The 26,505-nt window shown below is 45.6% G+C and overlaps 1 protein-coding gene across 1 annotated transcript; it reads right to left on the bottom strand.

The window, feature by feature from the left end:
• Positions 1–1,093: 1,093 nt before the first annotated feature.
• CDS2 (CDP-diacylglycerol synthase (phosphatidate cytidylyltransferase) 2) lies at positions 1,094–21,444 on the bottom strand. Its single transcript, XM_010563030.1, has 13 exons — positions 21,314–21,444; positions 13,730–13,897; positions 12,639–12,735; positions 12,132–12,229; positions 11,255–11,394; positions 10,773–10,831; positions 9,933–10,015; positions 8,975–9,062; positions 8,572–8,640; positions 7,757–7,909; positions 7,339–7,458; positions 6,612–6,715; positions 1,094–5,918 (listed from the first exon to the last, which is right to left on the bottom strand). The coding sequence occupies exons 1-13, from the start codon at positions 21,442–21,444 to the stop codon at positions 5,789–5,791; spliced, it is 1,440 nt and encodes a 479-aa protein (XP_010561332.1). The 3' UTR covers positions 1,094–5,788.
• Positions 21,445–26,505: the final 5,061 nt, after the last annotated feature.

Here is a 26,505-nt window from a genome sequence, read left to right as displayed (position 1 = left end):
ACCAGGATTTCCACTGAGAATTTGCCAGTTTTGATGTTTGAATTAATTAAATTGGCACAGGATGGGGAGAAATGAGGGACCTTCAGCTGAACGGCTGAAATGCAAGCAGCAATGCAGATATGCCAGCCACAGAGGCTGTCAGATGATGTGTCTGACTCACTGCAAGGCACGGGCACACACGCACACACTGCCCTGCTGCCAGCCGGCTCAGCTGCTTGCTGAGAGACTTCATAGCCCATTTTCCAAAAGATTTAACACCAAGGGATCTTTCAAGACCTCTCAGTAATGGCATCTAATTGCTTCGTAGGACTGCTGAATATCGCATGGTGCTGCTCAGCAATTTTATGCTTAACTGGCTGACTCCCCCGAGGGCGATGTGCTGCAACACAAGATTTGGGGCTTTAGAGTAATTTTGCAAGGTTACTATAGAGAAAGAGAGAACATCGTGTTTTGTTGGTGTTGTAGAACTGTCTGAAAATGCCCACACGGTGTGTGTGACAGGAAGCAAAAAGAGAGCTGCTCATGGGTTGGTTTGGCTTAGCTGCTAAGTCAAAACCAATCAAAATAACACGAGAGCTAAAAATAGTGCTTTGCTGGGTACATGAAAGATTCTGCTCTCCCAACCCCATGCAAGTCAGGAGAGATGGCTGAAATGAACGAATAATTTATGCTAAGTGGAATTCCAACAGTTTTTCACATTGCCAATGAAATCTTTAGGTCAAAATGAGCTGATTTGCAGGGCGTGGTGGTGCCAACACCTCACTCATCTTCGACCAAGATAGGCCTCTGATCTGATCACAGCTTCCACTACAATCCACCCTGGAAACGCAGCTGTTTGTGTCCCTCATGCAGGACGTGGATGGTCCAATTCTGCCTGTGGGCTCAGCCCATCTACAGCCTCCACGTGTATCTTTGCCACAACCAGGTCTGCTCTTAGGAAGATCCCCAAGGAAGGAGAGCTACAGGGCAAGGAATGGGGGAATCTGAGTTTAAAACAGACCCATCTGCTTTACAAAGCACAGCAAGGAGGTTTTCAGCATCTCCCCCACTTGCTAACAGCGCTGAATAAAACTCCACTACAGATAATGGAACTTATTTTTATTTAACAGTAACATATAGTATATAAATAGGGTAAATACTTTAAAATATACAATATATCACATTCGGACATTCAGTCAAAGAAAGGCAACTCTACTTGTGTAGCTAAAACATTAATCAAAAGAACAATGCACAGAGAAAGAAGCAGATGGTAGAAACACATCAGGTCTGGAGAACAGGAGCACACAAAGATTACAGTAGTACAAAATGCAATTCCAGGGCTGGTTACAGAGGGCAGGAACCACAGGAGCTTTCATGCGATGCTTTTTGTGACAAACACTTGTCCCCAGGAGGGTCTGGATGGGCCGTACGGATGCTTTCCACACAGCTTTGCCCTCCTCCTATCACACAGAGCTGGTTAGAGGCAGCGGAAGGAAGAAATGCCAGGATCCCACTGCAAGCATGCTCAGAGGAACTCGCTGCACACATCGGAAACAGGAGACATACCTTGGAATGTAAGATACTGGCATTTCACAACCTGGTGCCACGTATTAGGTGATGCTATGGGATTTCCAGCTTCATGAGCTGCACAGGGTACCATAAACCCCAGGCAACAGCTGCCCCTTCAGAATCAGTGTCAGCAGACTTCTGAGCCCATCACCCCAAAGAATATCTAAATACTACAAGCTGATCAGCACAGGACATGACACTGTATTCAGAAACTGGGTTTTGATGTTTCGCTGAGCACTGCAGGCCACGATCTGGGCAGGCATCCCATCTGCAAACTAATTTGGGCTACAACCAGACTTGGAGAAGCAAATTCCTACCAGAGCATGCCAAGTGCTCGTCTATATAGACCTAGCCCAGCCGTGCCTGCTCAGACTGTGGATCAAACCAGTGTCTGACTCATATCGCTAAATGACCCACCAGCAAACAAACGTCATGAACATTTAGAGTCACCTCACCAGGACAGCCAGCTTCTCACACTATGCAAAAGCAGCTCTCTAGCCACATGCCATCCCTTTGCTTATTAAACACACTCATGTCTCTCTCTGTCCGCTCCAACTGGAAAAGCAGTGACTGCTCGTGAAGAGGTGGTTTCCAACCCAGCCTGTCCCATGCCAGGCAGCAGTCATACCCTCATAAGCTTCACACTGGCCAAATCCTACTTTTCTCTTCCTTCCGACCCAAGCACACACGCTGGCTGATACAGTACCACCCCCCTTCCTGGTCTGTTCTCACAGTTATTTCCCTCTTGCTGGGCACAAGCAGGAGGAACTTCTCCGGTCACAGAGCCCACTGTGAACAAAAACTATTGTCCAATGCTGAGCTCGAGCCCTGCAGCTGGAGAAACTTCACATGAGCATCCCTGCATCACCTTACCTAGACATCCCTGGTGTCACTTTGGCCTCTCCAGCAGTGCTAGCTACGTCAGCGTCCCTCTGAACCTAAATTCTTGTGAGAGCTGCAGCATGACCACGGTCCTGCAAGGCTTAATGCAATGAAGAGAGGTGCAACATGTCTTGCTATATGTCCCTTGGCATCACAGTTATCTCCTTTAAGGATAGCCAGAGCCATAACATCAGCTTTTCATTTCGTCTAACTTTCCAAGTCTAACTTGAAGTATCTACAGCAAACGAAAGCCACTCACAGGCTGGGCTGATGAGGAAAACCCACCAAATGCTCCCCCAGGCAGCACGCTGTCGCTGAGTGGTACTATCACATATATTCATACCAGTGGTGTAGAAGTGGGTTCGCCAGCCACAGTTCTCAGCCTGACGGAGGACACACTATGGCGCTCGCCAGTATTTCTCAGCAAGTTCAACTGTACAGCTTCCAAATAATCTTAACAACACCCATCTCCCTCCTTCCGCCTCATCTCTCAAATGGATGCACTGTTCCCATTCAGTTTACTAAACCTCATTGCAGGATGCTAAACCCTTCCACGTAGCTTTACCCTTCAGGATCAAAACAGGCTTGGAAGTCCACACTTTAACTGCACTGCTGGGAAGGAAGCAAGAATAAAGCTGTGAGCTCATCAGGAAAGCCACCCACACGCACTATTGCTGCTGCTTCTCTCCCAGCCCTAGGAAGCCACCAAATGCAACTGCTTTGCCCTCCAGTGTCCACATTCAGCATTACACCCCTTCAAAAAGGCCCAAATGCTACTTCAAATCAAAAGCATGCAGAAAAGCTTTGCGTTCAATTTTTGCCCCACTAATTACAACTAAAGAGGTACAAAAGGTTTAAAGCAAGATGAGCAGGAGACTAAAGACCCATATGAAAAATTTCTTAATATAAAGAGCAGTACATTTTTGTAATATTTATCAACACTATAGCTTCTTCTGATGACTGACTTATGACCCAACGAGTGCACTACAAGGGATTTTGGCAGATGTTGGCAACGGGCAGGGAGAATCCAGAAAAGCACCAGCTTGTCTGACCCCACAGGGCAAACTACTTCTCAGGGACTACACAAAACCCTATCACTTCCACACCTACTCCCAGCCCCGGTACTCCTTGCAGGTGCCCTCACTTTGCCTAGCTAAACTCAGCCAAATTGTCATGAAACACAGACCAAATATTCTCCCCGGGCAATGCAAGATGGAAGCACCTCAATTCTCCCCTCCAATTTTCAAATTATGGGCTTGGACCAATATCCTCTAAGTTGACAGAAAATAAATCCCTACCTAATTCAAGCTGGAAGGGAATAGTCTCCACAACTAGTTCAGAAAAGCCTTTGTATACACCACTGGCATTAACCAAATGCAATCCTGAACTGGCTCTGTCATAGCAGTCCTGACTCCTGCCAGAAGCCAACAACTTTGCCAGCACCATGCTGAAAATACTTTGTGGAAACAGACCCTTCTCCACTATCTGTGCTTTTGATCAAATACCTGTATTTGCAGTACAACGGGCACAAACTTCTGCCCTGTGGTTCCTGTTTAGGGAGATGAAGCAGAGCTTACCACACAGAAAGTGTCCTATAGAAATGTTAAGAGAGAGGTTGGTATCTGTTAATGTATTTACACACACACGTGCACTCTCTTGCTCACTCAGGGTAAATGAAAGCAATGGCAGAATCAGAACATGGAGTATGAACTACAAAGTATTTTCAGGTGTTTTATTTTCTGTCAATGCTTAGCTAGCTTGCAGCATGTACATGTCTTCATATGGGGGGGTCTGTGTATAAGGTTTATGTCAGCAACTGTTTGAAAACAGCAATGTACTTCTGTATTATCTTCCCCTGTCACTCGTTCCCCAGGTTAAAATAAGGTAAAGTTTCTCTCTCCCATGCACAAACTATGGAAAGTAAAATCAGAGTCACCTTGTGTTTGGGAACATTGCATAAGGTGTAAACCAGGGATATTTTCACTATCTGATCACAAAAGAAAAAAAAAAAGAGAAGCTTTACAATCTTTAGGGCTCTCATTCTTAAATAATAAAAAAGTATGACAAAATAAAGGAAAGTACTTAGATAAAACTTGCAACTATTAAGTACAAACTATTTATGACAAGATTTAGTAAGCAAAGCAGGACAGAAGCCTGCAGGTAAATGAACCCAGACTGAAATGCAATATAGACCATGATAAACTCAGCAGCATGACATCTAGAACTCAAGTAACAAACAGGTGATAGACATGATCCCTGAAAGAAAAACAAAATACCCAGCTGAAAGCACCAGCGGGGTGCTGGAGCCCCAACCAGCAAACTTCAGAAAAAAAAAAAAAAAAAAAAAAAAAAAAAAAAAAAGAGTTGGAAACTGCTCTTCAAATTACTTAAAATATCCCAGTGCAGGGTTTCCAACCATTGAGAAATAAGAAAGTGTGGTTCAGTGTTTCTTAAAGGTTATTTGATGGGGGAAAAATGAACCAAGTTATTTAAAGGGTTGTTCTTACTTGGCAGGAATTACTCAATGAAACTTCAATGTTGTTTAACACCTATTTACTTGATTCAGTTTTGAAGCAATTTGAACCTCCCACATTCCCACAAGCAACTAGCAGTTTCTTGACTCCTTGTCCCCAGTCTATTTCTGGTTTAATTGGTTATAAAAATCTTATTTGCCAAAATATCATCCATAAGAGGGGAACGTGAGAGGCACTGCAAAAAACAGCAAGTGAAAATAGATGCACATGCCTGGCTGGGCAGAGGAAATATGGCTGGATTAGTACAAGATCCTCTTCCAATTAACGGAGCCTTGTGCTCACCGTGCAGTCCAGAAGGAGACTGCACACAGGCATAAACATGGCTTTCTGGGAAAATTAACATAGCATTCACAGTTACCACCGGAGAAAATGATGGTCCCCAGAGTTGCCATCGTGAACACAGCCTGGCACAATGGCCAGGGGAGCTGCACGGCTTCACCTTCCCTGCTGGCTCCCATGTGCAGAGGCAGTTGTACAGCAACGCTTTGTGTATTCCCTGCATAAACACACTCACAGAAAAAGTTCAGCTCTGCCCACATGCATTGAAGGTTAAGAACAGACCATGAGGACAGTCATACCCTCCTACTTCACCCAACAGTCCTTCCAAGCCTTAACTCCTTTTCAGCTAGAAACCCAAGATTTGCTCATTTGAACCAAAGCTATATAAATATGTTATTAAAAAAACCCACAAATGCAAACATTTACCAAGAAAGGAAGAAAAGTTACAGTGAAATGAGGCCTTGTTATTGTCTTAAATCAGGCAAGCCAGGAATTTCCTCAAGGAGGCTTGTCTGTTTTCAGTCCTGTTCCAATTGCCCGGCTGTCTATGCGTCCTCCAAGCTACCTAACATACCCTTGTCAACAAGGTGTGCTTTTAGCGTGTTGAAGATGTGGAGCTGCTGGTCTGGCCGCAAGGTTAAGAACTGCTGGATCAGTTTGCTTGGGTTCGGACCTCTGAAACAAAAGCATCATTATCAATGAGTCACATTGCTACATCTCAAATGATCTGACAACCCAAATGCAATTTCATCAAAATAACAGGCTTGAAGCAATAGCCATGTTGCCCATTCCTTCACCAGTTCTACCCAGGGAGCTTAACTCCATTTGAGATGTGGAAATGGATGCAAAAGGCACAGGATGCTGAACAGTAAACAAAGAAAAAAAAGCCCACCCAAACCCAATCTGTTTCAAGAGGGTTGTGCATCTTCCCTTATCAGCAGATGCTCCCCTTCAAAAATCAAAGCAGCCATATAAGGACAGTTCCTCAACTCGTTCAGTACATCTTTTATGTACCTACAGGCTTTCTTCTATGCTTGGCTACAGAATACTTGTTAATGCTACAAAATTAGGTTTTTCTGCTATTTCAATTCTGGAAACCCTACTCAAGATTCGCAGGGATGCAGAAGGGACATGGAGGAATTTCAGAGAGATTGGAATAGCAGACCCTGGGAAATGAGGGTTGTGTTTTCAGCTCTGCATGACCTTGCTAAAAGATGCTTCTCTTCTTCAAGCCTCCATTTCCTCTCTTTCTTTGTCTTGTATTTTTAGATGTTAATCTAACAGGGATAACAACCGTCTCTTATTACAAGCCTGTACCTAACTTTAGTTTGACAGGGCCCCCAAACTTCACTGCAAAGCAATAAATACCTGATAAAGCTTGCAATGTACACGTTAACAAAGGTAGCCATCAGGTACTGACAGTCAAAGCGGTCCATGATACCTCCGTGCCCCGGGATTGTGTTGGCAAAGTCCTGTGCCAAGCAGAAGGGATTGCATTTAGCAGTTTCAAATGCCCATTACATGTACTTGCCTATGTACCTCTATGCATGACCCTTATACCCTTGCTCTAATTCTTCCCAGAAGGCAAAAGTCAGACTAAGAAGACATTTTGTTTAATCTCTCCCTGGTTTTAAAAGTTTCTCCGTTATGAAGATTACCAGTGCCTGAGAGACATCAAGGCTTGACTCAGATCTGTCACTTAAAGGTCAAGGAAGGCTAGTGTTTATCTCTTGCAACCCTGTCTTGCCTTTCAAGGCATCATAACTGAACACGGACTGTTTATACGTAAAACCAGCCTGCAAGACATCAAGGGAAGCCTCAAATTGCAAAATTTCCTGACTGGGTCTTTCTTCCTCTACCTCAAGTTCTGCACCAAAGCGGCATTTAGAATATCACAGTTGAAATTTCAAGGTCTCTCTCCGTTCAGTCAAACAACCTAGATCCTGCTCCAGCATTTTATCTGTGACTGAACAAACCTCCTCTCCCTTCCCAAAGCGCCCAGTCTGCCACTCCTCGGAGCACAGGGACTATTTGGAGTGGTAGCAACCATTTAGTCTTTCCTTTCTAAAATGTAAATGACCTTCACCATCCTCACCTTGATTTTGAAGGCCCTCTTAAATCCACTAGCAAAGAAGCCTCCAAACGGCCCAATGAGGGAGGCAAAAGTAGACAGTGCGATGCTGTGGATTTGGAAGGGGTACATCCGGACTGTCTTCTGCAGAAAGAAAAACATGTCAGAGAAGGATTTTCAATTAGAATAGCACTGTCCACTGCTTGTCCCTCTTTCATCTCCTCTCCGGGCTTTAGGTTACTTGGTTTTCCAGTGGGTTAATGGGACAACTTGGGACAACTCCTTTGGGCCTTCAACCAGCATGCAGCACTACTCAAATTCCCCCTTTTTCTGGATGTACCATCATCCCTTGTCATGTTCCTTCAAAGACCATCAAAATAAAGCCCTGATCTCTTAGTTTTCCTATCCCAATAAATAAGATCCAATAAACAGAGAGTCCTACCCAGCCCACCACAGACTGCAGCACCAAGGGGATGTTGTACTCCTGTAGCTGGAACAGCTCGGATGGCTCACAGTCCACTGTGAAGCTGTTGGTATCATTGTTGAACTCCACTGGACAGGTGAAGCACCGGTACCCGGACATCACATAGGACAGCTTCAAGGAGAGAGAAAAAGAGACGCAGCAAAAAAAAGCAGGATTAATATTTTCCTGAGCAATGTGGCAAAGACGCTCTCAAGGGAAAAGGCCACTCAAGGAGACACGGTGAGGATGGAGCCACACTCCCAGCTTCATTAAGAAGATTACTCTCCTGAGAAGCAGTAATTGGCTAAAGGCAGAGTAAGCATTTTTTTCAGTAAGTGCATCAGTTCAGCATGCAGTGATCAGAGCCCTGTACGAACGGGCTGAGACAGACTGCACTGTTTGGCTGACAAGACAGAAACAAGAAGACACAGAGATTGTCATAAAAACAGAGAAGAGTATTCCAAGAGCGCTGAATTCCCTGCACAGCCCTTGAAATGATGCACAGCATTCATCCAACAGGAGCAGAGAGAAAATTTCAAGGATAATTATTGTAATAAAACATGTCACAGGGTCTAAAAGGGACTAAAAACTTCCTCCAGTACGCTGCTCCATCTGCAGTATCTACACACACCACAGAACACAGCCATGGACCAGTTCAAATCCTAGTCAGTAAGGAAAATGTGAAGTCTTGGACAAGAGCTGGGAGAGCTTAAAGCTTGACTGTGTTTAGACAAAACAATGTCACCCTATGAAGGGAAAAGACCAATGAAATAAGCACTATGATTGCTACTTACCAGCAATCCAAACAAAACGGTGGCAAAAAATCCTCCAATAAAACCCTCCCAGGTCTTCTTTGGGGAGAGCTGCCAGGGAGAGAGAGAAGGGGTAATTACAAACTGTACATCTCTGCACACCACCTCACACCTATGCAGCCCTTCCTCACTTGTGATTTGCTGAGGCAAGTACAAATTGGTGCCAACAACCAACAAATAAGAGTTTGGTCAGAAGCTGACACTAACACCTCGGTCTGAAATGGTTCATTTAACATTACAGCCTCAAAGACTGTGAAACACACCAAGTTTAATTTGGAGGCTTGCTTCAGACCCATGACAAGCCACAGAACTGGAGATGAAGGAACGCAGGGCTAAGACCCAAAGAAGCCAAAATGCGTGTTTTGTCCACCAAAGTGTTACAAACCTTGATGAGTGGTGTGCGGCCAAAGAAGAACCCAAACATGTATGCCATGATGTCATTGCAGATCACACAGGAAATTGGGACGATGAACCTAGATAGGAGAAGAATCAAACCATTGGAAAGTGCCAAGATCAGACAACTCCATGACTTAACTAAATGAGCAGTTGCTTCATAAGATGCTTTGCGGTGCCATCACATCAACATCTCCCCCTCCAAAGCAATGCAAGGAGCAACCACTTGAAGCTCCTCGGGAAATCTGGGGGACTACTCTAGTTCTCTGGACTAAAAAGCAGGTCGTATACCCAGAATGGCCTGTTTTACGCACATTGTTTTTTGCCACACATGACACGCTGTTAGACAGTTGCCTCCTTTCCCCCCCCCGGAGAGGCTGTATTTTAGCTGTAAGCAGGCAGCTCCCAAAGCACTCTGGGCTGGTTGTGACGCGCAGAGGAACATGCAATCTTAAAGTGGCCAAAATTAGTTTCCAGCCCTGCTGGTTTTGGAAAGACCACCGAAGGGGCTTCTCCTCTGCACGGCAGCTGGAGTAAGGCGGGAGGCTGCAATCTCCTTCCTTTCAAAGTGCTGCTTTTAACATGATGCTGACAGCATTGCCCCAAATCAAGTGCCAAGCAGCACTTTCCCATCCATTTGCTAGATGTGGGTATAAAGAGAAAGCACTTACACAGGCCTGACACCGCCTGAAAGGTCCCTGCACCCCACAGCAATTTTGAGATGCTTCTTTACAACAACTCTCTATATTTCTCAAGTAGCACAAAGCAAGTCTTAAATTGCTGAGGTGTCACTCAATCTTTTGCTTTTCTATTCTGAACAGGTTGGTCCCTCACAGGAAGTACCTTCTCCTTGGCCATTTGGTTTTTTAAAAGAACAGTTTTAACTCAAAACATGGTAATTCATTTCAGGCTGCAGAAATGAAAGCAACTCAGAATGCATGGCGACTCACCATATCATTCCTTCAAACAGGTTGTGAATGATGAGGTGCGACTGGGTAACAACAATCAGCAACGTCACATGGGTCCATCCAAACTGGAAGAGAAGACGGCATGCAGTCCAGCCTGCCTAGAGACACTGCCCATATGCATCACTGGCAGAAATCAGATGCTGTTAGCTACCTCTCAGAGAACGGCTCATGCACATGTGCATTTCTAGCATGCACCTTCACCATGACAAACACCAAGAGTCACGAAGAGCAGTGAACAGTCACCCATAGTAATTTATGGGCATGTTCCTCAGCTCAAGCCCAGAAGTGACCTTCATTGGGAAGACTTCTGCTGGACTAAATGCTCTTTAGCCTACACCTATCCCACATATCTCACTCAGCCTTCTGACGATATAAGAAGAGAAGACTGATAGATATCCAAGCCATATCCCTGCATGCTGAATATACTGGAAAGCAAAACTAGCCATGTCAACAGTCGAATACAAGCAATGCCTTACTGATGTTTGGGAAAAGGAGGACATAGCCAGTTAACTCTGGTGGTGATCTATGCTCAGCACAAGAGTCAAGTAGCCTTGTGCAGTCCTCTCAGCTTGCAGAAAGTTTCTTAATAGCATCCACAAGTGCAGAGAGAAGAGAATACATGTTTGCAGGGAAATTTGGTCAGAGCCAGCTTCCTAAAAATACAGTCTGCTCACAGTAACTTTTCTTCCAGGCAGCATTACAACGCATGACCAGCACAGAAGCATCTACTGACACATAGTCCTCTACACAATGTTTTCAAGCAGGCTACATTATTCCTTCTGCCTCCAACTGGGAGCAGCCAGGCCCTGCATTTAACCTTACCATGTAGAATTGGAGGCGATAGTGTTTCTTCACCAGACTCAAGACAAACATGCAGAAACCTGTTGAGAGACAGTAGAAAAGTAAATGGTGGGAATGTATCTTCAACAGTAAGAAATACTTTTTTACCATGACATTGCACAGCTCCTTAGGATTTTACTTGAGTAAAGCAGCAACGTGGAGTGGGAAAACACACTACTTAAGAAGTCACAAAGTACCATTGCCTACAGGTAACACTTGGACAGATGAACAACCAAGCCTGGCTGTCCCATCCAGATTACGGAGTTTTCTTCTACAGAGCCTCATGGAAGAAGAGATTTCCCACCACTACTCTAACCATGCAGCCAAGTTCCAGCATCACTGAAGAGCAGAGATAATTTGCTATGGATCCTGCATTGGACACAATACTCAGAACAAGAGTGGTTCAAGGAGATTTCTTCCCTCCAGCCCAGACAAGATTAAGCAACAGAAAATGTGGTCGCTACCTGTTAAGTACAGGGCGAAAGAAATGAAGCGGTGGTATTTGCTGAGAATTCGCAGGGGCTCCTCTCTCTGAACCAAGGTGAAGAAATAATCCGTCACAGTCTCGCCATAGAAAAAGTAGTTTACACAGAGCAGGAAGTACCTGCGAAGGATGCAGATGCTCGTTAGGAGGAACCCTAAAAGGCTTCTGGAGAAACACAGAAAGTGACTGATCCCCAAGGTCTTTACATTGCTCTGGTACACTGAAAACAGGCTTTCTTCAAGTGACAGCCAGAACTTTATTTCCCCCAGTCTAGAAATGTCACCTTCATTCAAATTAGTGGCTGCATCACTCAGCTCCACTTTGCCATGGATCAAACCGCTGGGGTTTGGGTTTGGCCGCCTGATGCACAAAGACTTTCTGCCTTTAGGTGGCACTCCTCAACAGGCCTCTGCGAGTCTGTGCATCCTTAAATCACCCGCTCTGTGCTTCCTGAAAGCGCTGCTCCTGCCCTCTCCCCAGCCCTTATGTCCCAACGTTCAGCCCTGTTTCACAACCACCTAAAAACTCCCATCCCACCCAAGCAATCATGTCCATCTCTAAGTGGTGATGCCTGTCAATGCTGTCCCTTGCACAGATCATGGGATTCAAATCTCTGCACTTCATTAACAACAGGACAAACTTTATCAATACGGGCTCTTTCAAGATATCGATCTATCAAGGTTTGTGGGAGCTCTTCCTTCACAAGAGCTGCTAACACATGACACTGGTCAACACACAGCAATCCCAGGGTCTCTGGTTTGGAGGTAGCCAGATGATCCTCTTGCTGCCTGTCTGCAACGGGATTAAGCGTTACTGCTGCACACAAGCCTGGGGAGGGGAACAGCCCCCTTACTCACCAGCTGAGCGTCCTGAACCAGGGTAGGTCATACGAGTGGTACACATTATAGCCAATAGTGATAATCTCATGGAAACATTTGATCTGGACACACATCACCTACACAAAAAGACATACAGAAGCTGTAATACATGTTGGTTAAACATCTCTTTCCTCCAGGAGATAAAAAACATGCATGTGCAGAGCAAAATGTCCTTAAGCAGTTGCTATCGGTCTGCCAGGAGTCTCCTAATCCAACATGGGAAGCTCACCACGTTGTTTTTCCCTTCCCTTTCCTTTGCAGGAGGTTTCTAACAACTCCTTGTATTAGTTTCAATTGTAGCTAAATGCTGACTGCTGGGGCAGGTGGTCACAGATTCCTTCCAGGTTTCCTCCATGGAGAGAGAAATCCAGCAAGCTGAATAAGGACCTCCAAAATATGAGGTCCTGAGCTTCCTACCCCAGCAAAGGTCCCAGCAACCTTCCCCCTACTGCTGTGAACATCAGGGCATCTCTTTGGAGCACTTACTATTGTCATTAAGACCATGGGTCCCAAGTAGATGATGATGAAGAAGAAGGTAATCATTGCCAGCGTGAGGATGCCTCTTACCCACCAATTCTTCCATCTAAGCCATAGAGAAGGAAATACATTAGAGAAAGTCAAAACAAAGCAAGGAAGCAGGACAGCACTTCTGCTCTCTGTACGTCACAGGAAGGAAACTGAGCCCTGGAAACCCCAAGTTTCCTTTGAGTGCTGCAGAGATCTTGATCCACTGATGAAGGCCTGGTTGCAGCAGCTGCAAGGCTACAGTTTAGCTCAGTCTCCCCTGCTATGAACGTCACTAAATGCAGAAAGCATTAGCCAGGTGCAGAGCATCTCTAAGGGCACTGAAATGGGACAGGAGAGTGTCTGCTCCTGTTCTGCTACAGGATTCCCACACCTTGGACAAGCTGCATGGTAAGTTCAAATAAAATGGGGACCATTACCCCTCTCTGCACTCGTTTCAAGAGCAGGCATGGGCCCTGGTGTGTCGAACCCTCACTACTCTCCAACAGATCCTGCCTTGAGCCTCTCTCATCCTCACAGCACACCCAGGAGAGATACTTTCTCCCGTGATATAAGTAAGATGCTTTCCCCCCAGAGCAGCCTGTAGAGAACATTCCCAGTTTGTTCTTAAATCTTGTCCTTATCAGCATGCTTTTCTCATGCATTCCTGCAGAAGTAGGTCACACTAGTGGTTAAAAACCACCGCAGTTGAAGCCTTTGCCGAGAGTTCTGTCAAAGCTAAACACATCTTCTGCCCCACCCAGGGCTCTTTTCACCTGCCAAGACCAAGGACGCAGCGAGGTGGCCCTCCCGCAGCACTCCTCTGCCACCAGTCCTCTCCCACGCACAGCAGCCCTGAGCGCTGCGCTCTGCTCTCCCCACTAGCATCACCTTCATCTTCTGTCTCCTGTGGCCGCCGGGGCACCTTCCTGCTTGCATGCCAGGGAGGGAGAGCGCAGCGCTTCTGAGAGCTGCTTATTCAGCTTCCAGCAGCCACCGCTGGGGCTAGGAAAGGCGCCGTGAAGATGCAGGGGCCCTGGCAGCAGAGAGGAATGATGCTCAGTGAATGCTACCTTGAGGACAGGTTGGAGAGAGCTCTGTTCAGGACCTCTGGAGTGTCATCCGATGTTGGCACCGGGGGCGATCCTCCAAATTCAGATTTGCTTTCGCTGTCTGATGCTGTCTCTCCATCCAGCTTGTTCTCAGACTCGGACTCCTGCAAGTTAAAGAGAGACAAAGAGCTTTACTACACACAGTGCTGGCACTCTTTGAAGACACTCAGACCAACCCACTGCATGTAACACTCACCACCACTCTGCTTCTGTGTGAGAGAAAGAGAAGAAAATATTCTGGGTATTACACAGGGTTATACCCATGAGAAACAACATCAAGTGTTTTAGGTGACATACATGATGGGTTTTACTCTTCATCAGTCTCAGCAGCAGCCACAGAAAAGGATCTGTTCCCTCTGAACAGTTAAAGATGCCTCGCAGTTGATTAATAAGTATCTCCAAGTACAGCAAGTGCTTAAGGGACACAAGCTTGTTAGCAGGAATTTTTACAAGGTCTCCCAATCTCCAGGCAGATCTCCAAGTATGCAACACTGCCCAAATTAGACAGAAAGGCCCCCAAGTAGACAGGCTCAAGGCTTTCAGACAGACTTTTCAAGTGCTGACTTTACATGAGGGCACTAAAAATAACACCAAGCCCATCCTCAAATAGCTGAAGAGGAAGAGCATGGCTTATCGCTCAGGCCCAACCATCCTCTCTGACCACAGAAGAAACCTGATGTATTGGAAATGAACACACGTGCTTTCCCTGCCCCTTGTACTGCTCCAGCACTTAGCTCAGAGCAAAGTCCTGTATTTAGGGGGTAAATAAATACAGGTGAGATAGGAGGTTACTGAAGGCTCTGCAACAGGCCAGTGGCGGACAAAGGATTAGGAACGACCTCCTGGCTCCCAGGCAGTCCCATGCCCTCTCCCCAGTGGCAGTTTTGGCTCCAGTCCAGCTCCTGAATAGGGGACGAATCCAAACTTCCACATTTTGCCCCTCATTTCAGTGGCAGAGCTTCATCCTGCTCCTCAGTCCTTGAAGCAAGGAAGGAAAACACCAGTCCCTGGGGAGCACTCGTGCATCAGGCAAGGCAGAGCCCATGCGTTTGGCCTCAGACCATGGGCTATTTTAAAACTCCTGGAAAAGCAAGCATGTTTGCAGGAAAAGCAAGGAGGGAGCCAAGCTGACAAACACAGGGAGCTCTGCAAACAAAGCGACTTCATCCCTTTGGGCTCCCAGGCAGTGCTGCCCTGCGCTCGGAGAGGGGGGACCCCCACCAAAACAAGCATCCACTGCAACTGCTTTGGTGTAACCAAATCGAGGGGTATTTGTAGTTCACTAGAGCAGTAAGACTTGAGCAGCTCCCTTATTTAACGCAGGAGAAGATAATTACTTCCCAAGCTGTAACATATCAATGGCTGCAGGCCAGGTTCTTAAAACAGACAAGGACAGCTAGACACAGTCAGGTGGAGGCAGCTAAAAATACAACAGTGCTGTCAGAGATAACTTCCGTGGACGAGCAAAGCACCAGCCATCGCACCAGTCACACCCTGCGTCCCCTCTTGCTCACCTTGCTCCGCGCTTGCTTCTTTCCGTTCCCATCCACTGGGAAGCAAGAGGAAAGCAAAACTAAATACTTCTGCCAGCGCTCACGTGGGTTTGAAGAGCTGGCAAAGAAATGCAACTTGGATTTTTTTTCAGCTGTTTTTTAACTGACCTGTAAAATCCACTTGTCCCTCGGACTTCAGAGAGATTAGTGCCATTTAGCTGGGAACACACAAAAGATTGAATCCATAAGGCAGCTGCAAATGGCAGCAAGCAAAAAGACTGGAAATGATAAAACTCCCCGCAGACCATGAGTTTGGCATCCTATAGCACAGCACAGGTCAGGGGCCCTGCTCCTGAGCAGGTTTTGGGAAATCAGTGCACTGTATTTAGCTACAGTCTATGTTTCCTATTTCAATGTTTTCTCTATGCTTTCTCCAAGAAAAGGATTCTCTGCAGAATTCCCCTGTGAGCAACCTAAATAACAGAGAAAAACTTCAGCTCCAGCCTGATCAAACTCAGTTTCTCCTTCTGTCTTCTAGATTACATGTAGGAAATGGGGGGTTTTCTTCTCTTGTTGCAGATTTCTAAAAAAGAAAAATTAATGTGACTGATTCAAATCAAATGGGCAAGGAAGTGCTTAGGTACTTAGGGCAACCACCATCATCTGTATAGGCTAAAACCAAAAACCTCAAGCAGGTTTCTAATGTAGTCCAAGAATCCACCATCTCATGCAAGTCCCAGGCTCGCCAGCCATGCAATAAAAGGACTAGGCACTGAAACGAGGAAGCAGATCCAAGCCAGCATCCCTGCAGTTTATTCCCCAAAGCACTAACATTGCAAGGCTAAGTGCAAAGCAGGCAAATTATTCCTTGCCTGTGGCCCAGAGGATCAGAAGTTTCGCAAAGTGCTCAGAGACCAAAAGAAAGGGAAAGAGCACTGATGCCTTCCTCCCTTCCACTCCAGGCCAAGAACATGAAAGATGAAAGCAACTGCATAGCTCAAGAAACAGAGGAATTTGATGTTGCAACCAAGCTAATCTAACAGCTTCTGGAATAGGCAGTCCCGATTTCTGCCATAGCCCAGACGATGATTTCTTGCACTAATTGCGAGACACTGATGGTACAGCTGAATTGATGTAAACCACATCACCAGTTACCTGATCCACCAATTTCAGCACAAACGCAAACCAAACCTCATGCTGCAAAGTGTTTCAGTCTCCAAGAGCAGGAGCAAAGCCTCACTGGATCAGTCCAATGGTGCATGCGTCCCGCTTTTCCCCACTTCATCCTCAGCAGTGGGAACAGGAGAGGTTGTGCAACAGGCACACAATACCCACAGCTCCAACAAACATTGCCACGTTACTTCCAGAGAGTACAATGAAGGCAGTCAAGAGGTCTGTCAAGATAAAGGGATGTTGTTAGGGTTCAACATTAAATGGAGGACTCATTCCTGCCACATGTCTCACTTCCTCAATTTAAGCCTGATGGGAGCTGGAAGAAAACATTTTCCCTTATGGAAGAAATCGCCACTTAAAGTGAAGGCTAGCATACATTTTAACATCTTCACTTCGAAAACAACTGAGCCGTGTTGGGAATCAGCTCTTCTCCCTACTTAGACCTCTCTCTGAAATGAAGTGTTGAGATTATATAGGACATTGTGCCAGATATAGGCTATGGAGAGGACTCAGTAATTGACACTATTTTTATACCTTTTATGCAAATTGCAACCATCAGCCTACAAATCACCAGTTTAAGCAGCTAAGCAGGGTGCTAAATAACTTGTTTAAGCCTGAGCATGATGCACCCTGGTCTGGGCTACTTAATCCAGCTGTGGCATTGCCTTGGTAACACCCTCCTGCACATTTCCACTGCTATCTTGCTAGTCCTCCAACCGAGCCAGACAGATCCCCATCCCCAAAGGATAATCATCAGATAGCAATGCTTTCCGCAAAGCGGCTTGCAGTAGCAAGCAACGAGTGCAAACCGGCACAGACGACAGTGAGTGATGCTTGCTGAGGGCTATCGCTGGTGAAAATTTAAGCTCATTACAGAGTGCTTCTGCAATGAGCTTGTGACTGCAAGGCACAGGTTTAGGCTGTGTTAAGCCACAGACTGCAGAGTGTCCTGCAATGCCAGTACAAACAGTGTTTCAGGGAAGCTGGGTCTAATAGATGGTATTCTGTCACCAATTCTGCTGCTCCCCTAAGAAACACCAGGCTTCTGACGCCTCTTCTCTGCTGTTTTCTGCTATTTCTGCCCTTGAAAGAAAAGCCTGGAGAGACTCAGACTTGCAGTAAGTTAACGCAGAAATCATGACTTGTCTCCTTTCCCAGCCACTGGACCGTACTCTCTCCTTTACCCTTCCACGGACCTTTTTTCTGCCTTTTTTTAGTTGTTGTTTAGGTTCTTCCTAAAATCGAAGCTATTTAGCCACAGGCTGATCCTCACATACATCTGATCACGCCTGAACCAACTATGACTTTGAAGTAGCAACTAACACAGCACAACACAGGTACCTAAAAGCTTCAATCTTGCACCAGGGTCTCATTGAACCAGATGCTGCCCAGACAAATGAAAATGCAGCACCTTTCAGCAATCCCGCCACTTTCCACTGGTGCTTCTGCACTGGGACATAGCTGTCTCCAGCTGTATTTATTCCATATTCTCTTACCACAGCCCTCCCTCACCAATTTTTCCTGCTGGTTCAGTTGTTGATATTCCCTCTGCCTCTCTCCTCCCAGGCAGAAGGGAGGCAGAGCACTCAGTGCAAATGTGTGCCAAGATGTTAGAAATCCATGTGCATGATGCAGAGCCAGGAAACAATTAAAAACCCTTAATAAGAGTAAAGGAAACCTTCCCTCCAGTTACCTGGGAATCTGGCTTTATTTTTCTGTTTCTTTTACTGTTAAAACACAATGAGATGCAGTAGCTTTTACTGGCTTTTGTTACCAACATGGAGTTATTAAATTGAAGGGCTCTTTTGTGCAAATCTGCCTGTCCAGCACCGTAGGCAAGCCCAGTGCTCCTTCTTCAATTTATCATCTCAATATTGAAGGCTTCTTAAAGAATCAAGGGAATAAGTAATGCAGGAATAAAATCAAGATAGCAACATATATTTTATGCTAACTTGTTCATTTCTACACAAGCCATGATGAGAAGAAAGAGTAAAACCCACAGATCTCTGCAAGGGCTGTTTCTCCTGACTGGTGAAGCAGAGCAGACAGAGTAAAAAAGCCAGATACCTACTTCCTTATTATATCTGTGAAATCAGCAGATCTAAGCAACATTTGTGAACAAATATTTTATCACCTAAAGAAAGGCAAATGGAGAAAGGAGTTGTCTTAGCTTTCTTTAAACCACTTAACTCCATCAAGTACGCAGTAAGAAATTTGTACTCATATTTTAAATGGCTTTCTCGCAGCAGAAGCTGTAAGCACTCTGTTTTTTTTCCCAAGTATCCATGACATGATCTCAGTTGTCATAGAAACAAGTCAGCTACCTCCCTGCCAAAAATTTTCTGCCCAATACAGAGATACAGTTAAGTATTCAATGCTGGTAGATTAAAGTAGTTCAAGAAATCCCATTATTTGTGCACCTTTCTTGAAGCAAGGTGCTGTTTTATTTAGACTTCCCGCCAGATTTTAACAAAAAGCTGTGATGGAAAATGCTAATGCACTGTTAAAAAGAAAAATATAGTTGCTTTTTCAGGCAATAAAATTGACAGCTAGAACAACAGGGACCAACTGTACTAAAGCCTCTACTATTCTCACCTCTGAGCACATTTGCAGGATCAAGGCCAATATAATTAGTCTAATGGATACAAACCCAGCGGCCTCAGTTATGAAAATCTCAATGTTTTTCAAAAGTGGTTTTACTTCCTACATCCAGGAGAACTGTCTGTTCTGTTCCCCTCTCCCCTTCTTCACTGCTTTACCTACACGGCACCTGCCCATCTCCGGTGGCTGCCACGCCACAGCCAAACCCACCTCAGACAGATCCACCAAGACCTCTGTCCTCAAGGTGACATCAAGGCAAAAAATCCTCCCGTTACTCCCTAATGACAGGATATTCTCTTTTAGAGGTTTACAAGCCAGAAGGGTGAAACGAGAGAGAAGTTTGGAGACCATTAGCACTAGAAGGAAGAAGCAAACAAGCACCCAGGCTTGATTTGTACTAAGGTCCCCGAAAAGCACTGGCTTTTTGCAAGTGGGCACAAAGTAGCTTGTGTCCTGGTGCTGGTCTAGGGCAAAGTGCTTGAACTTCTTAGGCTGTGAAGTGACCTGCAGGGCAGTTAAATTCAAGTTTCTCATGTCCCTCCATCAAGATACGCCACCAAGCTGGCATCTAGTGGTGACTGCTTTATTTGTTGTCTCAAAAAAAAATCAACAAATCTCAGGTTTCATTTATGTTGATATGGGACTCCCTTCCCCATCCCCCAAAAACCATATTCCAGTTGAAAGCACACACAGAAATTAGGGCATGCCTAAAAATGGAGACCATTAGCAGCTAACATCACAAAAAGCATAAATGTTTGCATAGTGGCTGAAATGACTAAGAAAACTCCCATTGCCATCTTATGTTCCCAAAGCCGCCCGCTTTGTTTTGAACACAAGCAAGCTCAGCTTGCCAGTGGGATGTGATTGGAGGTATGCGCAGTTTGCATTTAGCAGAACAACAGTCTGATACAAGAGCCTGATCTCAGTGTCAGCAAATATGATTCATGCGAAGTCGCATATCCCTGTGACTCACTCAGCACAAGTTAATCCTCTGCCTGGCCCCCAGCACAGCACCCACTCTGGGGTCTGTTTATTCCAGGAAATCAAGAAGGTAAATGCATCAGGCTCCAAGTTCTTTCCAGAAGCTATTGTATACAAAAAAAGCACAAAAATAGGTTGCTGGTTCTGGCATTCCCCCAGAATTTCCTACTGCTAAGAAAGGAACCTGCCTCCCCCTCTGAAAGACGTGATGGAGATGTTTTGGAGATAGGCTTCAGTGCTGGGTGCTCCTGGATCTAAGTGGCATCCATCTGCTATTGTGCCATTTACCGAACTGGCAGACTTTGTTGTCCCTGCAGAGATGGAGAAACACGTAGAGAAACAAGAAAGCCAAGCTCCTAAGTGCCTCTTGGAATCAGTGTCTGAAAGAGGCTGCCCCAGCTTAGAGCTGCGTCTGCACAATTCTGCAGACATTTCAACCTGTTGTTTTCTGGAAGATCTGTGAGAAACAAGAGGGAGAACAAACAGCTCTGCAGCATCGGGTACGCTATTCGCATCAGAACGTTAGTGCAGGGAAAGTCTATTTTTGTCCTTCGAAATGAGAGCTTGCATCAGGCCAAGGCCGATGGCTTCTGACCCTCAATTCCTCTGGAGTTAAACATATTTTTCCAAAACCTAATCGGAAAAAAATCTTACCAGTCTATTTAATTTGCTGACTATAAGGTGACACCACAATTGTGTTCACATTTCTCTACCAGTCAATCCCATTGGCTTTATTTGAACTAATCAAGGAAAGGAGCCATGTGGGACTTGGACCAGTTACGTTTAGATGTAATCCTGATGAACCCAAATCAGTAGTTTTCTGAAGTCACAGCTATCATCATAAACCTACAGACTATCACACTACTTGTTCTAAAGAAAAATCTATGAAACTTCATGGTCCTTTATAGTCCTGGAAAACAGAAATCAGAGAAAACTCAAGTGAAGCAGATCACCAGGAGGGACACAGGCTAACACAGACCACATTTTGGGGGAAAACAATAGCGCTATTGACAGGCACAGTAATAATTTTCTGCCCCAAATTCCTGCAGATGTGTCCTGGCCAATACAAAGAAAAGTGGCAGTATTCTTTTCTTTCAGAAAGGAAATATGGATTTGCTTGGAAATGCTGCATCTTCACACAAGATCATGTCCTAAGGGTTTTATCTCCAAGGGGAGTCTACCCCTGGTGCACATCACTGCTCATTAAAAGCAGGCAGGAGGATAAAACGGTTTTCTTGCCACCTAATGTGTGGTATGTGGTTGACAGACAGTGAAATCAGTCCTCGTTTTTTCTCACCGCTGGGAAGAGAAACGCGAGCATCTCATCACAGCTTCCCTCTTCTCAGCACCAAACATTCCTCCATTCACAAGAATCATCCCCAGCATATCATTGCAAGCACACAGCTTTGGAAGTGCAAGCAGAGACATCGTTCGCGTACAAAACAGCTCATCTGAGCGCCAAGCAAGAGCCCTGACCTCAACCTGCAATGGCGGGGTCGAAGACAGCACAAATATCCATCAGAAGCTGTGGGTGTGCCACGGTCTCCCTCCATCACCCTGCGCTATACTGACCTTCTTGTACACAATAACAAGCCGCGATCGGGAGCGAGGACAGACCGCTGGAGCGGCAAGAGGGAACTCGGTAAGAAGCTCCCAGATCCACTAAGACGCAGCGGGAGCACTTCAGAAAACAGGTCAGCCATCTGCCTGGAGGTAACGGCGACTTTCAGATACTGGCAAGAGAGACACTCTCTCGTGTAGCCCTCCAGACCAGACAGAAATAAATCATCTAGTCATTAAATAAGGATAGGAAACAGAAGCCAGCTCTGAACTGTCCACAGGGCTGAGTAACAGAAAAGCAATATGCACTTCGGGGGTTTAACCTGAGCATTGAGAGTGTCCGTGCTCCCTCTATCACACACGAGTGCTGCACACAGCTCCGCACAGACTGGGAAGGAAAGGACTCCCTCACAGCCCGAGGCGGAGTCATCCAGCCCTTAAAATGACAACATCTTCCCTGCATTAAACTTCTCTGGCATCGCCACAAATGAGCAAGGAAATGGGCAGAGAGCCTGCGCATTTTGCAAAAAGGAGTAGCGGTCAAGTCAAACACCATCCAAAGGAAATGATGAGCAGCCTGCAGCTCCTTCATCAGCTCCAGGGCAGGCCAGATGCTGACAAAGGTATTAAATTTGACAGCCGGTTATAATGAGCTCCATTAGAAATGCAATCAGTCCAATTTCTCATTGCCACAATTAACAGTAACAGACAACAATGCACTCCTCTTGGCAGGTGCACATAAAACTGAGCATCAAACAGCAAGGAAGGCTGAAATGTATTCTCACATCAGACCTGAGATTGCTAGCATCTATCAAGAATAAATGAGGCTCATGCTTCAGCAGAAGCCAAGCAAACTGATGCTTGGTATCAAGCCTAAGATAATATTGAGCTATTAAAAAAATAAACCTTTGGGGTGCATCTGGAAGCAGACTCATACTTCTGCCTCCCTTAATCGTGGATGAGGTTGAAGAGAGGCATCACTGTAGTGATTTATTGGGTTTGGCCCTACGAGAACCTCATCTTCTTATCACAAACTCCCGACTACTAGGAGCTCTCCTGTGACTTGGGAAGTAACAGGATCTGAAATTGCCTAAACCTTCAGAGCGCCTGCACCGTTATCTCTCTATGCCCTGCACCCTTTCCCAAGACAAACACCAAAATCAGAGCTGCTGCATCCTTTCCAGCACATACCAGGCAGCTGTTCACATCTACCCTTCACCCTCCCAAGCAGACCTAAGGGACAGTTACTTGTTAGCACCAGCGTTCAAACACCCAGCATTTACTTAGCTTAGCATCTTCAAAGCACTTTAGATCACTAGGGAAGTCTTGCAAAATGCCTGGAAGCACAAGAAATCATGAGGCTTGAATTCAGAGTCTTTCACTTTTTCATAGAATCATAGAATCATTTAGGTTGGAAAAGACCTTCAAGATCGAGCCCAACCATCATCCATGCCCACTAAACCATGTTATGGAGTACCCTGTCTACGCGCTTTCTGAATACCTCCAAGGATGGTGACTCAATCACTTCCCTGGGCAGCCCATTCCAATGTGTGACAACCCTCTCAGTACAGAAATTTTTCCTAATATCGAACCTAAATCTCCCTTGCCGCAACTTGAGGCCACTTCCTCTCATCCTTTTGTACCACATGATAGAGATGCAGCCAGATAAAAAGTCAGACCATCAGTCAGTCCACTGCAAAACCAGGCTGGAAAGAACAAGAGTCCTCATCATCGAGCCCTTTGTAAGTATGGAAACATTTCACCCCTGTACCCTTCACACCTGCTCTTCAAGACCTTGTAACAGCGAAGCAACACTCTTGCAATCACCATCACCCCTCTTCCCATAAGAAATGAGCAGGCCCAGCTGCTATGGGTGCAAGGAGGTGCCGAACGCTGCATGGTGGAAGAATCCACCTGCATAGGCCATTGCACAAAAATGCCTGCCAGCACAGCGGCTGCAGGGACTGCTTCCATTTGCTCTTGCAGCTGCCACCTCTCTTAAAAGGAACAGTATTTTCCAGCAACACACTGCCTGCCAGTGACAAAGGGGTCGGTAAACAAAGCCACAAGTGATGTAGGGGTGTGATCTGCAGCTCAGATAAGCCTGCCTCTAAATAGAGCTGCCTTACTCCCCTTCCATGGGACTAGGCCATGGGATGTCCGAGATCACCCCTTGATTTTGGACAACTAGTAGTGCAACATCCTACCAAAAGGACGGAAAAGGAAAAAATCCTGTCCTCACTGTTGAGTCACACGAAGTACAAACAGCTACTGAGAAACGATCTTAAAATCCCATTAAACCAGCAGAAGTGTTCAGGAGCTCTGCATGCATCGTGAAACAATTTTCTTTTGCACTTTTCCTGTTCTCTTTGGAAGCTGGAAGAGAAAATGTGATTTAATGGGATGCACACAACACAGGAAAGAAGGCATCAACCTCTGGTTTTAGATAATGAATGAGTCTACAAAGACTAAGGGAGAATGGGATCTGTAAGGTAACAAGAAACTAGAACTTGTTTCAATCATTTAAACTCAAATATCTATACACTAACAGCCAACAGTTAACAGCATCTAAGTCCTCTGGACTAAGAAAATGGGTACCAAGCACAAATAACATCAGGGCAAGTTTCCCTGTTTTTTCACTGGAGAGATCAGAGGGAGTTCACTGATCAGAGTAAACAGATGTTGCCTTGTTCCCTTTGAGACGAAGATTGTGTGTTGCACAAGAGTTTTAACAAAAATCAATTTAAAAATGTTCTGGCACGACGGTCTCAACTGAAACAGCACAGTTTCAGCTATAAGCATTGTCCCGTGCCAGCAGGAAGGAAAACATCAAAGCTGTGACACTGTGCAAGGGTTAGAGGACCAGAAAGTGAAACCAGGCTCTCTCTTTCCATTATCAAAACAACAAAGTGGGAACAAGTACAAAATACAACTTTCTGGGTCTAATCTTAAATCCAGCCGAGATGTTTACATCTCATTTTAACTCGTTTCTTTTACCGTGCCAAGAACTCTTTTCAGAAGACACAAGGGTTTCTGTGGAATACAATATGCATTGATAAAATATTTTTCTTGGCAAAACAAACTGGCAAGGCTAACTGAATGACAAAGCAGAAACAGGAATCTCCCCTCTCGACAACAATACCTGCGGGCAATGCACTGGGCAGGCTAAGACCACCGATAAATTGGATGCGCAGGAGCAATTTTGCAGCGTTGGCTTTACACTGCTGTTATTCCCAAGCTTTGCCAGGCATTTCCCGAGCACTAAAAACACAACAGCTTGATCTCAGGGGAGGAAAGAAAAAAATCTGCCACTGAAGTCTGCTGCCACGGAAAGCACAATACTGTAGGGTTTTACTAATGGCAGTGTTACTGTTACCAGGTAATCTCCTACCAGGCTTGATTTTAACAGTTTTGGGAAACTCTCTGCCTCCCATAACTGCTTTCTATCGTTAAGAGATGTCGCATTCAGCACCTCAGAGGAGCTGTTCTTCACCACTTGAAAACATCTTTTCTTTTTTTTTTCCTCTTGCAATTCATTTGAGCTGCTTTAGGATGAGCAGTACAACATAAATGTTGCCTCTCTCTAGTAAGGACACTTGAAGTCATTGACTCAAAGGTAGTATTAGAGGAGCCCTTCAGAAGGCTCATTATAAGTAAAAAGCATACTTGCCTGGAGATAACAAGATTGCACTCAAAATAGCGGCCCTCTGACCTTCTTTAGGAACGCATCACAAGTAGCTAAAGCAAGATTGCAGCTTGGCCGAGGGAGTTTGTTTGCATACCAGTTAAGCAGTACTAGTCCTTCCAGGCTGCTGAGGGATGTCTTCCAACTCCCACAAAACTGCTGGAATATAAAACTCCCTGAAGACTTTCTGCTGCAAAGTAAATTCCAGCTGAGACAAACGTACTTATCTAGAGGAAAACAGCTTTGCCCTATGCACAACAACAACAACAGAACAGGAACCATCTTATTGCTCTCTTAACAGAGCTCAGCAAATCTGGATGTGAGACAGCTTCATGTAAGCTACAAAAAAGGCAGAAACTTCAGATCAAGGCAACCCACTCTTGACGCGGTGAGCGCTTTCTGTCCCAGTTCCCTTTCTAATCACATCACAACAATAAAGCTTCCTCAACCTGACTGTACAGCTCCTAGCAGGTGTTAAACTGGCATTCAAAACAGCATTAAATGTGACATTTAAATTGCAAAAGGCAGTTTTGCCTGATGATTTCACACTCCTCTGAATTGCGTACTTCATGCATTAAGAGAGGAAACATCAATATGATGCTACTAAGGGCAAATGGACAAATACGGGGTTGCTCCCAAGACAGGCGCATTGAACACCAATGCAGAAAAGAACCGCTTTTCCCTCCAGTTTTTGCTCTCTGTGACCCTGCAAATATAATTTACAAAGTTTTTCTTGACTGCTTATTCCTCTTGGTCCTCTCCCCTCTGGGGAGGCGCGGGAGGTAAAGATGACAAGGGTGACGACATGACTCACAGAGCGACCGCCAAGCTGGGAGCATCCAGCTGGGCTTGGGTTTGAAAGAGAAGAGACTTTACAGGAAAAGAGAGTCGGGTTTTCTTTTCACGGCTCTTTGGAGAAATGCAACTGTTAAACCTCGCTAAACTATCGATGGAGACCACGCACCCCACTTAGGGATGACTTAGGAGATACCAAAGGCTTCCCTATGGGAACCTGCGGGGTTCTGTACCACCCCGCCATCAAAACAGTCTATGCACAGATTTCCGCGCTCCTAGAAGGCGGGATCGGGGACCCGGTTGTCCAGCCACGGACAGAAACTCGCCCCGGGGCCGGGCTTTGCTCCTTCGGCACCGGTTTTGGGGCTGTCGAAGGGGTTAGCCCGGGGCGGGGGGAGGCAAATCAACCAAGCGGCGGGCCCCCCCGGCGCTGCGAGAGCACGGGCAGA

The sequence above is a fragment of the Haliaeetus leucocephalus genome, unplaced genomic scaffold (assembly GCF_000737465.1).
Source record: "Haliaeetus leucocephalus isolate CR32 unplaced genomic scaffold, Haliaeetus_leucocephalus-4.0 Scaffold162, whole genome shotgun sequence".
NCBI lineage: Eukaryota > Metazoa > Chordata > Aves > Accipitriformes > Accipitridae > Haliaeetus > Haliaeetus leucocephalus.
This window is presented reverse-complemented; position numbering and strand designations above follow the sequence as displayed.

What these genes read in the sequence shown, in the direction of transcription:
- CDS2 (XM_010563030.1), bottom strand. Translation starts at nt 21,444, where the DNA reads ATGTCTCTGCTTGCACTTCCAAAGCTGTGTGCTTGCAATGATATGCTG. An exon ending in GCCGCACACCACTCATCAAG is followed by an intron (nt 8,641 to 8,974) that starts GTTTGTAACACT and finishes TCTCCCTGGCAG; the next exon opens with CTCTCCCCAAAGAAGACCTG. An exon ending in AGAGGGCCTTCAAAATCAAG is followed by an intron (nt 6,716 to 7,338) that starts GTGAGGATGGTG and finishes TGCTTGGCACAG; the next exon opens with GACTTTGCCAACACAATCCC.